This window comes from Mus musculus, chromosome 2 (assembly GCF_000001635.26).
Source record: "Mus musculus strain C57BL/6J chromosome 2, GRCm38.p6 C57BL/6J".
NCBI classification, from domain to species: domain Eukaryota; kingdom Metazoa; phylum Chordata; class Mammalia; order Rodentia; family Muridae; genus Mus; species Mus musculus.
The window spans coordinates 118244350-118258032 of record NC_000068.7 but is presented as its reverse complement, the minus strand read 5'-3'; the positions used below and the strand labels follow the sequence as shown (position 1 = coordinate 118258032).

At 43.4% G+C, this 13683-nt stretch overlaps 1 protein-coding gene across 9 annotated transcripts in view; it reads left to right on the top strand.

Moving 5' to 3' along the window:
• The first annotated feature begins 1045 nt into the window (after positions 1–1045).
• The window catches only part of Fsip1 (fibrous sheath-interacting protein 1), a 126727-nt gene continuing 114089 nt past the window's right edge, over positions 1046–13683 (top strand). For 5 of the 9 annotated variants that reach the window (XR_001783179.1, XM_006500175.2, XM_006500176.3 and 2 more), the window contains exons 1-6: positions 1046–1233; positions 3051–3286; positions 4615–4747; positions 6214–6394; positions 8073–8227; positions 9642–9738. Coding sequence is in view for 8 of the 9 variants with exons in the window: in XM_006500175.2 (XP_006500238.1) it covers positions 3198–3286; positions 4615–4747; positions 6214–6394; positions 8073–8227; positions 9642–9738 (655 nt within the window). In the remaining variant the exon portion in view is untranslated. Of the gene's footprint in view, positions 1234–3050; positions 3287–4614; positions 4748–6213; positions 6395–8072; positions 8228–9641; positions 9739–13067; positions 13368–13683 lie in introns of those variants that run through there. The other 4 variants (XM_006500180.2, XM_030252079.1, NM_027759.3 and 1 more) reach the window with 4 other exon arrangements.

The following is a 13683-nucleotide window of genomic DNA, read 5'->3' as shown; positions in this document are numbered from 1 at the left end:
ATTTGACCTGGAGTCCGAAACAAAGGATCAATAGCACCCAGATGGTATTCACAGCCAGGGTTTTGCCCTCAGCACCATCTTAACTTGTAGCTGTGATCTTTGGGCAACTCAAGTCATACTTATTTGCTCTGATGAAAAAAGACCAGAGAAACACTGTATTTACCCCAAAGCATGAGGATAAAGGGGCTCTGAGTATGAAAATACCTTGTAAACAACCAAGGGCAATTCAGACTGAAACGCAGCAGAGGTTGCGCGGTACTGAGAATGAAGAAAGAGCATCAGTTTGGTGATCCAGGCAATGAGCCCTAATGCACTGTACACAGAGAAATGATTGGTAGCTGTGGAGGTATATACTGCCATCATAATCCTTCTTATTCTACTACAGCCCAGTCTTTACAGGACGTATATGTATATATACGCATATGTATATATACACTGTATTATACATTATACTTTATGCACACTGCTATTATATACACATGTATTACACACACACACACACTCACACAGCTCTCCAAATTTTACAAGACCTTCACATACGAGATCTGTTTGAGTTGCACATCAGTCTTGCAAGGAAGAGAGGATAGTGATATGGGAAGTAACTGATCTGAGAGGACACCTGGTCGGTAGAACATTCTAGTAGCCGGTGAGAGCTATGTAAACATGGAGATCCTCGTTCCAGAGGCCAACCTGAATATGAACAAACCATTCCCACCCAGAACATTCACTGAAAAGAAGGTTATAGGAGGGCCACAGTCACACCCCCTCCAATCCCAACCAGGACAGCAGTCTTCTTGTAACTTCCGGTCCCCAATACCCAATTCTTTTTTTTTTTTTTTTGCTTTTTTCGAGACAGGGTTTCTCTGTGTAGCCTTAGCTGTCCTGGAACTCACTCTGTATACCAGGCTGGCCTCGAACTCAGAAATCCGCCTGCCTCTGCCTCCCAAGTGCTGGGATTAAAGGCGTGCGCCACCACGCCCGGCTTCAATACCCAATTCTTGAAGGTACGGGACCTTTAAACCTATCGCGAGACTGTGATCTGCGCGCTTCTAGTTGCCAGGGCAACAGCGTTCTTTGAGACAGCGGTCTCCTGCTGCCTCTTTCATCTTCACAGAGGAGGCGGTGGCGGGAAAAACCGGTCCCCTTCGAAGGGAAGTGGAGAGAGTCAGTGTCTAGGCGTCCAGCTTTCTTCCCCACCGAGAAGTTGAGGGGCCGCACGCACCACGGGCAGAGGTTGGTAGCCGCTGGCCACGGCAGAGGGCGAGGTGGAGGTGTGGCCTGATGTGCCAGAGGAGGGTGAGAGGGCGGACTCTGTCCCCGAGGGCTGTGGGTGTGGCCTGTTCGCCCAGGCCAGCATGGGGTGGCCACAGGGGCGTGGCTATGTCTGGGAGTCTCAGAAGCTACTGCCCGGGCAGAGGCGTGATCTCTGCTGAAAACTCTTTCTGCATTAGTGCATCCTTACGAGCCTTCTTCCCACTGAGGTCTGGAGCACTAGTCAGTAGCATAGTCCTTAAAAGTGGCACAGGAAAAATGAGACTAGAGAGAGGGTTTGTAAACATTGATCTGGGACTTAGCTTTCCCAATGGAAGAAATGTAAACCAAACGTATAGGTAGATACCTTTGGGCATCCACCAGCCTGGGGACTATGAATAGGCCTTTCAGACAATAAGACAGGGAGCAAACAATCTGGAGACACAACCAGTTTTGCCTCATCACACCGGACGTGTACTATCTACACGAGCTGATCAAAAAATGTAATAAAACGTTGGCGTGTATGAGCAGTTATTTGTTACCATTAGAATCTGGTCACATCTCTACTTCACTGAATAGCATAAAGTAACTGGTATTTTAATTTTGATTCTTTTGGTGCACTGTGTTTCATTAAATGAGGAAATGTATAAAACAAAAATTTCTTTTTGTCCCAGTTTCCCTTTTTATTGTAGACCTCCATAAGACCGGGATATGATTACTAATAACCATGCAACAGAGTCAGAGAGCCATGTCTTGAAATCTTCTCTGCCAAGGAAACTAATCCATGGTTTTTCAGTTTTGCCTCAGGCAAATGTTTAAGGCAAGGGCAGAAAGCAGCCACTTTCTTTGCCAAATACAGGAATGTTCTGTCCTTCTGTCGCCCAGGTGCTAGTATTGTTTTCCCCTGAAATGGCCTGAGGTCCGTAGGCCTCTGCAGTCTGCCTTGCTCTCAGCATTATTGCCTTCTAACCTCCCACCAGGATGCTCTTTAAGCTCTTCATCAGCATCCAACTGCTTTCCTAGTCCAGAGTCTTATAAAAGAACGCCTTCAATTGACTTACAGCTTCAGAGGCTTAGAGTCCATCATGGCGGAGCAAAGGCACGGAAGCAGAAACAGCTGAGAGCCCACATCTTGATCTGAAAGTAGAAAGCAGAGCTAAGTGGGAAGCTGAGAGTCTATTGATACTTCAGGAGGCGCTTCCTCTGCCCATGAAATACCACTTCCTCCTAATCCTTCCCAAACAGTTCTACCAAGTGAGGACCACGCTGGCTTAGTATATCATTGATTTCTTTGCAAGCTATCCTTGCATTTCCTTCCAGGCCTTGGAAGATTGCATATTTTATATTGACTCATTACTTTTAAATTTTGCTTTTACTTTTATTAAAATGATATGGTCCAAATGTTAAACTGTGGTATAAAATTCAGAATGGAAGAAATAACTGAGCAGTTCCCAGTCACATCTTCTGGAGGCAGCCACCTTGAACTCTTAAATATTATGCTTTATTTACTATTGTTTGGATTTATCAATTCCTGGATTCCCTCTTTGATGTCCTACTTGGCTAGATTCTTCTACACCCTCCTTTTGGATCCTGTCTCCCATCCCACATCCTCAGGGAAGACATGGCAGTTGGTAAATCCATTCTCAGGGCACATGCAACTTGGTGCACATCGTGTGGCTGCTTTCTTGTACAGCTCTTCATTTTTCATATGGAGTTTCTGTGTGACAAGTGATTTCTTAAACACACAATACACCTATCAGATCCCATTTCAATGGTCTTTATTCCGATTTCTTTTCCAGATGGCCAAATACACAGATAGCCTGTCAGTTACATTTCCTGTGAACCGTGGTTTATTTAATTTGCGATGTTTCTGAGGAAGCCTAATAGCAGCCGAGCAGCCTTTGAAACAGATGGAAAGGTTTCCGGAGTCTTAGCTGATCCACATCATGGCTCGGTCCCCGTGCTTGGCCTTTTTTGAGATGTATTATATTGGCTCTGCCACATCCCTCCAGCTCCCCACTCCTCTCAAGCTGCAGTAAGTCCTCCTTGACAGGAAGCATAGGGCATGGAAAAGACATTTGGCCTTTTAGTGACTTACGCTTTTTGGTGGTGATGTGCCGGGGCCAGGGTGATCCATCATCCCACAATAACACTGTCAGGCCTCTCCTGAGTGAGCCCAGACACTTTTACAGAGTGTGAACAATGTTGACATCAATGCCTTTTTCAGTTGCCGAGTGGGAAGAGTGGACCGACTGTTCTCTGAAGTGGAAGCATCGGCACATTGGGCAGTTGGAGGGCAACCCTGTTATTCCTCAGTGTGTCCAAGAGATGCTTCAGCTTCTTCATGTTTGTCCTTCTTTCTGTGTGCAAGGCCTCTTTGGACTCTGAGTCTGTGTTCCACCGAATAGCACGAAAGACAAGCCACTTCGTAGAAGAAGGACATAACAAGCTAATGCTTCATGTAATGACGAGCATTTAGAAAAAATTTGGCAGGAGATATCCATTCATATTTAAGCTGGAATCTTTGCAGTTTCTTCTAGTTCACTGTGTGCATATTGTCCCACACTCACCAGGCATGTCTAAATCGGTCTCTATCAAGGGCATCTATCAAGAAGGATATGTCTGCAATCTTTGTCTTCTTCCAATTTAAGCTGTTCTGCCTAGTTTAAGCTAGCCTCACTTCCAAAATCCACACTAGACACAAAGTAGCTAGGGTCAGGACAAGTCTGTGATAGTGTCCTGCATAAAGCAATTAGGAGGAAATGGACACAGTACAGCTTCATAATGCAGGTCTGTCTTCTAGTTAAAGGATATAAGTTTTATTCTCTTGCGCCAGTCAGAAGTAGAGCTGTGGGTTTTCGGAGGGGAGAGCTGATTAAGAGAGGGCAGTGCTGTGGAGGAAGGGGCTCCAGGAAATGTGGCTTGAAGGAGAGAGACATCAGGGTTGGATGGGAAGACCCGCTGGCTGAGGCTTATGTGGAACAGGAAGACTGGAGGAGGGAGAGTCAGCTCAGGAGGAGGGAGACAGGAGACCTTAGCAAACCATCATGATGGAGCAGGTCTTGGCTGGGAGAGGTGGCGGGAGTGTTCTTGTGGGGAAGAGCGAGGACATGGCGTGTCTGTTTGTTGGCTTGTTTTCCCTGCATAGAGACAGTGAGACAACATTCACATCTGCCTTCCTCCCCAGTTGCTATCAGCATCTGACTCGTAATCCACGTATGTAGGATTCCTTTGATGACATTGCCGAGTGCGTATGTGTGTGACTTTGGTAGTGAATAGGTTCTCAGTAAATGGATGTAAGCATAGATTGACTCGTAAGCCATTCAGAGCTCTAAGTCACTTGCTTCTTTTGGCTTGGTTTAGGATGCCAATGGATATTATAAAGGGGAACCTAGACGGAATTTCAAAACCAGCCTCAAGTTCAAGATCACGTCCTGGGAGCCGAAGTTCAAATGGTTCTCTGGAGGTGCTCACACCAGAACCAGGGTCTGTCAAGGTAATCTGCTTGGAAAGGGACTGAACTCTCGGCCACTACAATTAGCACTGTACAAATGGCGTTGCTGTAGATTGTTCATAAAGAGCACATGCAGTTCTTTTGTCTCCCCTCTTGTTTCTTATTGGGTATTTTTAAAAATCTACGCCAAACTTTGCTAAGGTTTATGCGCTGTTTGGCTTCATAAGGAAACTTTGTATTCCAATATCTAATATACACCCACTGGCATCTACTGTGAAAATGATCCAGTAGTAAGAGATAGATGCCTCAGGAGGTATAAAGTACTTGTCATGAGGACCCCAGAACCACAGAAAGCTGGGTGTGGTGAGATGTGTCTCTAATAAGAGCCTTCGATGAGACTCACATGCCTAGGTTAATCTTAGCTTCCACATCTGGAAGTCCAGTGCTCTTCTGGTGAAGCAAAGGGGTTGGAGACAGAATTCCCCAGAGCTTTTGGCCAGCTCTCCTGGTGTACGGGGTGCCTAGCAACAGAGGCTCTGCCGCTTGTCATGAAGAGAGTGGCACACTAGTCAGTTTCCCACTTAGTGGCATATGTGCTAATACTTCTGCCCTTGAGGTTGGTACTAGGGTTGCCCATTGCTATGACAGAGTGCTGAGCATGTGGGTACTGCCGGTGGTTGGGGCTGGAGGGCTGGAGTGGGCAGCCTTCCATAGAGAGAGTTCCCTTGAGAACTCAGCTCTCCCTGGGGTGTATCTGCTTCTAGTGTGACTCTTATCACCTGTGCAGGTTTCAGAGTTTTTCAAGCTGTCTTTCTCTTGACCCCTCCATAAATGTCCCTTTTTTCCCTCTCTCAGGAATACACAGCTGGGCCAAACTGCTGTTTTCAGAATGAATTTTGCTGAAGTGTAAAGGGAAGCTGGAACACAGTAGGAAACTAAGACTAACCTAGGCATGTGAGTCTCATCGAAGGCTCTTATTAGAGACACATCTCACTCAAAATAGGCATGTCTGAGTCACTAAGATTTCTCAGCAGCTACACAGGGAGGCAACTGCTGTGGACAGCAGAGAGCAGTGCCTGGGCGGGGCTCCTCAGGGCCAGTTTCAACTCTTCCCCAGACTGTGGGGCAATGGTATTGATTTGGTGAACTATTAGTAAATTTAATTTGCAATTAAATTGCACTTCATTAAAAGCCCTACGTTTCTAGAAATTTTAATACTAGCACGTGTATTTACATGGCTCTTTAGATACTTGCATTAATGTTAAATGCTATGAAGTGTGAAGTTCATAGAAAACACAGGTCTTTTTGTTTGTTTGTTTGTTTGTTTTTTCAAGACAGGGTTTCTCTGAATAGCCCTGGCTGTCCTGGAACTCACTCTGTAGACCAGGCTGGCCTCGAACTCAGAAATCCTCCTGCCTCTGCCTCCCGAGTGCTGGGCTAACACAGGTCTTTTTAAAATGTCTTTGAGTATTATATTTTGGAAATTCTTTTGTTGAAATTATCTCTAGATTGACATGGTAAACAAGTTGAATTCTGGCCAAGAGGGCCACACATCAAACAGTGGTGTGGAAGAAAGAAGGAATAGTAATGATGCTAAGTGGGCAGACGACTCCAAGACAAAACCAGCCAAGGAGAGCTCAGATGAAGACCCGGACATGCCTCAACCTCAGGCGACCCCTGAGCATTCAGGTGGGACGACACCGGGTGACTGGCTAATCAAAACTGCAGATAATGTATTTAGGGAGAATACTTATGTATAGCATGGCATGATTCATGGATTACTTTTGATGGCTAAAGTTGCAGAATAAGATTTATTAGGTCTTTTATAAATACCCTTTAAGGATAACCCCAATGGTGATGGATAATTATGATTTTAAAAGCGACCTTTTTGTGTGATATTAAATTCATTCTGGTCAGATTGAGTTAGAACAGCAGTTCTCAGTTGTGATGTGCAGAATTCCTGGGATGTGGCTGTCTCAGACTCTTGTAGAGACTTCCTCATGACACTGAGGTGCTATTTGCATTTTTGCCTACTGTACTGGCATTTGTAGTGGCATGCCAGAGGTAATGGTGAGTAAGCCAGCCAACCTGCCAGGCCAGATGTGGAGCCAAGTTATATGGGCTTGCAGTTGGTAAGACACATCTGAGGGAGTTGAGATAACCCGTTGGGCCCACTTCCCAGGATCTATCATTTTTTCATATTGCGTGAGTTAGTTCAAAATTCCTGATGTATGGACCACTTATGGGCAATGAGCCTGGAATGCCAAGATTGAACTATGCAAGCAGCATGATTTTAGAAACCCCTTTATTAGATTAATATTCTTTTGATATTTTTCCTCTTTTTCCCTTAGAGGTAGAGAAGTCCGTTATAAGTAAACATCACTGGACTCAGAGCTCTCACTTAGCATAAGGACTATTTAAATGATCTGGTCTGGGAAGTCTGAGACTTAGTACTGGTACACTGATGCTCATTGCAAGTTTATCAGTTTTCATCAGTTTTCATGAGGGGGAGTGTTGATTGGCAGCTAAGTGTTCTCACTGAAGTCAGACAAATTTGGGTGGAGCTTGCTGTTTTGCTTATTAGTTAGAACACTTTGGATATGCAAATTTACCTCAGCATACTAATTAAAGAGAAGATGAGAAGGACCACTGCACCAGGCTAAGACGAGCCATGTGTGTGAATGAAGCACTCTGCATTGTGCCCATCAGGCAAGTCTACACATGACAGTTGCTCTTACTGCTATCCTTAGTTGTCAGCTAAACCCCGAGTGACAAAACTTCTAAAGTCCTTAATTTCAAATAAGCTATCACCAGTTATCGTCTTCTTGTGAACATTTTTTATGTGAATCAGGAAACCAACAGATGGGGCGGGGAAAGGCACGCCTCCATCAGATGGGGCTGGGAAAGGCACGCCTATGGATGCTGACCACCTGCGTGGGTTGCTGTGTGTCGGATCCAGTGGGTGGCTCAGGATGTACCGCTTTTCTACTGTGCTTCACTGGTGCTTGCCTGTGCTTTCAGTTAATCAGAGTCAGTTTGGAATAGTGTCACAGTCGCTCTTCTTTATTTTGTATGTTTGGACATAGGCAGTCTAGCAGAGTGAAAGAGAGACAGCCTGGGACTTAAAAATCACAAGAGCACTTCTGTGCTCAGTGCTGTAACTTATTATCCTCGGGAAGGGTCCAGTCATCCCACATTTATATGAAAAGACACTCAATGCTCACGGAGTTAGGACTCAGTACTAATGCCGTAGGTGTCACCGTGGGCTGTAAGTATTGGTTGAATGAATAAAAGGTAAAATCAAAACAAAACTTTGCTGTTCTTTTAATTAAACTTCAAATCCATTTCTACCTTCAACACAATGCAGATGATCCCAAATTAGAAGAGACGAATGCTGTACTTCAAAATGCTATTCGTAAGATGCACAGACTCGACAAGCTATTGGCCAAAAAACAATGTAGAGAAAAGGAAGTTAAAAAGCAAGGTCTAGAAATGAGAGTTAAGCTGTGGGAAGAGCTCAAGGTAAGAACTGTAAGAGTCAGTGTCCGCTAATGAGAAGAAAGCCATGGCCCGTGGGAGCGTTAATGCGGTCCTGCTTTGTTGATGTATTCTGCAAAAGTAGTGGCCGTGTGCACGAGTGCATGCATGCGTGTTTGCCTGTGTGGATGTTTTCTGGAAGCAGGGAGGATAACTGGTCTGAAACATTGCAGCCACTGGGCCCTGCTCTGACATGTCCATCACCCATGGTACTTGCAAACCTCTCTAGCCCGAGTCAGACTGGCTTCCCTCCGTCTCTGACTAGGAACAGAGGTGATGGCTACTTTTATCAAAGATGTATGCTTGCTCTTTTTTTCTTTGAGCTTATAGTTCGGAGATAAGCATACACAAACACCGACTTGGTTTGTTGTTGATTAAATAAACTTTGGGACAAACAAATTGCGGACTTGCTACTTCATGTGCTATTCAGGTTCTCCGGAGAAGTTATAAAGAGGCTTAAGCCTGAGCTTTCTCTGTTTGCCTCCCTGTCCACATCTCTGAACCTTATTAACTTCCTTTGGCCTTCACTGGCCTCCTGTTCCCTCTCTGGCATTGAGAGGTTGAAGTTGGATAAACGTTGTCACTGTCTCTCAAAGCCACTGACTCGCGTTATGATTCATTCCTTAAAGCAGAGCAGCTGAGAGCGGGACCTTGAAGTAACTCTCAGGCTGATTCCGACAGTCATCCCTTGTCACTGACTGACTTTAAGGACGATTTCTTAGGCAGTAGCATGAGTTAAGAATGACGTGAGCAGTGATTCGTTGTCTGAGCTTCCTAGGAAGACCGACGGGGCAAACAGAAAACTGCCGCCAAATTTAAACATGATTACATAATTAGCAGAAAAGTGAATCTGTTTTCTGTTGAAACATGAAGCAAGTTTTAATTTTTGTTGAAATAAGAATTACAAATTAGAAGCATAATTAAATACGAAGCCAACCTTGAAATTTCAATTTAATGGGGGTATCTGTGGATAACTCTCTCTCTCTATATATATATCTATATATATCTATATATATATATATATGTGTGTGTGTGTGTGTGTGTGTGTGTATGTGTATATGTATATACACACACATATACATACATATATATATATACATACATTATATGTGTGTGTGTGTATGTACATATATGTATTACCTGTAGATTGTCTGTCTGTCTGTCTATCTATCTGTGAAGATACTTTAGCTAATATATATATGTAAACTTTTTCTGGAAAAACGTACAGCTAGACTTTTTTGAGTAACATGAAATATTAATAGATCTCCTAGTTGAAGGAATGTAAATGGCCAAACTTCCCTGCTTGTGCACGGACAGTTGAGAATGGGGTTGGACTAAGAGCCAGGGTGCATATTTGCTTTCCTTTTTTATATTTAAACTTAAACTGTTCTTCCCCCAGTCTGCAAAAAACACTGAAGACTTAGAAAATGACGAGGAGTTGGGAAACACAAAAAAGTTTTTGTGCTTGACTTCAGAATCTGCAGGGAAAGCAGCTGGTGAGTAGAGGGAGAGGACCTTGCACTCTCACCCCAGGCTGGCCTGAGTTGTCCTTTTCCCTGTGAGTGTGATCCTCTGATGAGCCAATGATTGACCACATTAGGTGGAATTAGAGGGAAGCAGCTGAGTGTAGGTCTGTTTAGTGTTTAAAGGGCTGTGTCTATCTGCATGGGGAGAAAGAGAGCAGGGGAAACCCAGAGACAGGCCCTGGTTGTTTTTACACTCATTTCCTGTCCCTCTAGAGTCAAGATGCTATTCGTGCCCTTGGCCTCTGCCTGCTGTTGTCCCATGAAATTTCTTTGTAGAAGTGTATTGCTGATTTTCCCGTTTCTTGTGATCTCACAGTCCTACTTTTAGAGAGTAGCCAAGATTGCTTCTTCCTTTCTTTGCTTTTCATTGTCTCTTTCCACCCTTTCCTCCCTTTCTTTGCTGTAGGACAGTTTCAGAATTCCTTTCCATACATCACAGAAGTGGTATTCCAGTTCTGTGTGGACAGGGTGCTCTAAGAGATCCTCTGAGTTCTCTGAGAATGCTGCCTTCCTTTTGTCCTCTACAAAGGGCCTGTTTCAGAACCCCAAACACTGCTGCTGGATTCAGATTCAGCGTGGTCCTGAGTGGAGGTGTGGTTTGAGGGACAGCACTTTTTTTTTACCTGGGTTCCTTTCTAGGCCCAGCACGGAGAGCTCAGAATCTTGAAAAATTAGGGTTTACAGTGCACCAAGTTTTCTCCTAGAGTCTGGGTGTGCTCTGTGTGTTGTCCCTTCTGTATTGGAGGACTAATTTTAAGTGGATTTTTCCAAGTCTGTATGGTTTTTAATGAAAGTGATAAGGCATATACTTGGGGAAAAAAAGCCTATTAAATAAAAGGTCCTGGCCAAAGGCAATAGCCACCTGCAGAAGGATAATGCTATATCCATCTCTCACTCCACACAAAAATCAGTTCAAAGCAGATCAAAGATCTTAATTTAAAACCCCAAACACTGACACTGCTAGGGACAGCAGGCTAGAATATAGTTTTAGGAAGTAATGTTCTGATTGAGCCCAAGTAGCACAGAAAATAGCTCCAAGAATTGACAAATGGGATTTTGAGGACTTAAAGACACTCAATGGACCAACAAGAAGACATAACAGAGAAAGGCACTTGCCTCCAAACAACCCAGTTCAATCTCTAGAGCCACAGAGTGGAAGGAGACCTGACTCCTGCAAGCTTCCCTCTGACCTCCTGTGCCACACAGACACATATGTGCACAATAATGTATATGTGTATGCATAAATTAAAATATTTCATCACAACAAAAGAAACTAACTACAAATTAAACAGATAGCCATCAGAATGGGAGACACATTTTTTACTAGAACAGACAGTTCTCAAAGAGAGAAATACAAATGACTAGTAAATATTTTTGAAAAGCGTTTGATGTCCTTCATCATCAAAGAAACACACACCAAAACTGTATAGGTATTCTGTCTCCCCTAAGTCAGAATGACTGTCATCGAGAAAACAAATGACAGCAAATGCTGGTGAGGATGTGTAGAAAGAACTCTTACAATGGTTGGTTGGAGTATAAAATGGTGAAGACATCTTGGAAATCAGCATGGAAATTCCTCAAAAACTAAAACTCGAACTACCCTACAGCCCAGCAACACCACTCCCAGGCACCTATCCCAAGGACTCCATAGCCTACCATAGAAATACTTGCACACTTATGTTAGCTGTGGCTCTATTCACAATAGCTACGGCATGGAATCAGGTGGAATTAGCCCAGCCTCAGAAAGACAGAGAGGACATGCTCTTGTTCATATGATGATCCTAGATTCTCAGTTTTGTGTATGTGTGTTTATGTGGGAGCAAGTGTGTAGACCAGAGAATTAGAAAAGGGCCCAGAAGAAGGGAAACGCAGCTTTGAAGAAGGCAGTGGTGAGGGTAAGAGAACATAGACCACGAAAGCAGGCAAAGCCGATGGATGGAGCAGTCCCCGCAAGGATTATTTCCTTCTTCCTAACGTGTATCGAACTGGCATAAAAACTAACCGGTGCACTTACATCTACCCAGAGATCGTTAAATAAATAAAGGGTGTCTGTAAGTGTCACTAGGAAAATAGGGACCCGCGTGCTTCCTTCCCTTGCAGTGACCAGGGACCTGTCAAGTATTTGTACACCGTCCACTAGGTGGCAGCACTAGTTGCAACCCGTTTTCAAAGGCCCATTGCTCTTAGCATGGAGCCTAGTTTGTCTGGACCATAAAATCACATATTTACAGTTAGTTCTCATGCTTCACAGACGTCTTCCTGAGTGACAGTTCCTTGGAGGAGACTCCGCCTGCTTCTTTTGCAGCTGCCTCCCTCTTCCTTCTCTCTTTTATGGGCCTAGTCTTTAGCATTTTTCTTTTAGGCTGCTCAATTTTAGGCTGCTTTCCCTATGGTGTAATTTATTAGTTATCTATTGCTGCATAACAAATTCTGTCAGAAACTGGTATATTAAAAAAAGCATTTCTCTTGGAATTTAAGCCATTTTGGAGGAGTGTGGCTGGGTGGCTCTGACTTGGTTTCCTCATGACTGTAACTTGATGGTTAGTGTTTCTGTCATCCCAAGGAGCCACTGGAGTCTAAGAAGCTGCCCCGAGATCACTGTCAATACTTCCCAGAAGATCATAATTCCCCGCTCACTTCAGCAGTGCCTCTTAAGTTTCTAACTGCCTGAATTCCACTGTAGAATACTTACATATCCTTAGAACATGGCTTCTTGTATCCCTTAACATGGGTAGTAAATACTCAATATTTGGGTTATTTTTACTATTTCCTTGATTACTAGACAATATTAACAAGAATATAGTGTTTCATATGCTATTGTTCATATATCAGGAAATCTTGGCAGTTTTCACGTATTTGTTAGCTATCTATTGGGTTTTTTAAAAATCTTTTTTTTATCTATTGGTTTTATATAGCTCTTTGCTGTTACTATCTCAACTAGTGACTATGTCAACATATTTTCACAAGTTCTAAATGAAATGGAGGAAAGAGAGACTTTTTATAAATCTATGATTAGCTAGATTACAATATTTAATTGTACTCTATTACATAATGGTTTATAACTAGATCATGTTATTCATTCTGATCATCTTTAGTTTGTGTCTTGGATCTTGTTAATTTTGAACATGTCATTCAGGAACAGTATTAATTTTTGTGTCTTCTTCAATAATTGTTCCCATTTCCAATACTATAGGCTTACTGTTGAAGGTTATTCAGTCCACTTCGATAGCTATTTAAATCAATAAAATTAATGTTTTAAATTAATAAATTTAAACAATGAATCTATCTTTTGTTCCTAGGTCAACCCTCCCTGATAATGGAAGATTATTCTTTTAATTGGTACCGATTTGAATGGCTGAATTTATTCAGAAGTTTTATTTCTATAAAGCAGGATTAGAGGCAGAGTGATGGCTCAGTGGGTAAAGGTGCTTGCTGATAAGCCCAGCAAACTGAGTTTTATTCCTAGAACCTACACGGTTGACGGGAAGAACCAGCTCCCTCAGGTGTCCTCTGACCTCCACATGTGAGCTGTGGCTCAGGCTTGCCCCTCCCCCATATACATATCTGCACAACTGAATAAATAAATGAGTCAAGATGCAGCAGTACTCGGTTTTGTGTATATGTGTGTATGTGTGTGTACATGTGTGAACTTTTGTATGTGCATGCATGGATGTTGTGTGTGGGATGGGAGTGGGAGTAGTGGGTGGAAAACCATTTGGCTCATTTGCTTAGGTTGATTTCTTCACTCCTGGACAGTTCAGGATCCCCTGAGTAGGGAATAGTGCCTCCCACAGTGGACTGGGTCTTACCTTAACTAGCTTAAGGGTGTCTATCACAGACATGTCCACAGGCCAATCTCATGTAGAAAGCCCTTACCAGGTGACTCTGGGTTGTGCCAAGTTGACAGTTAAAGCT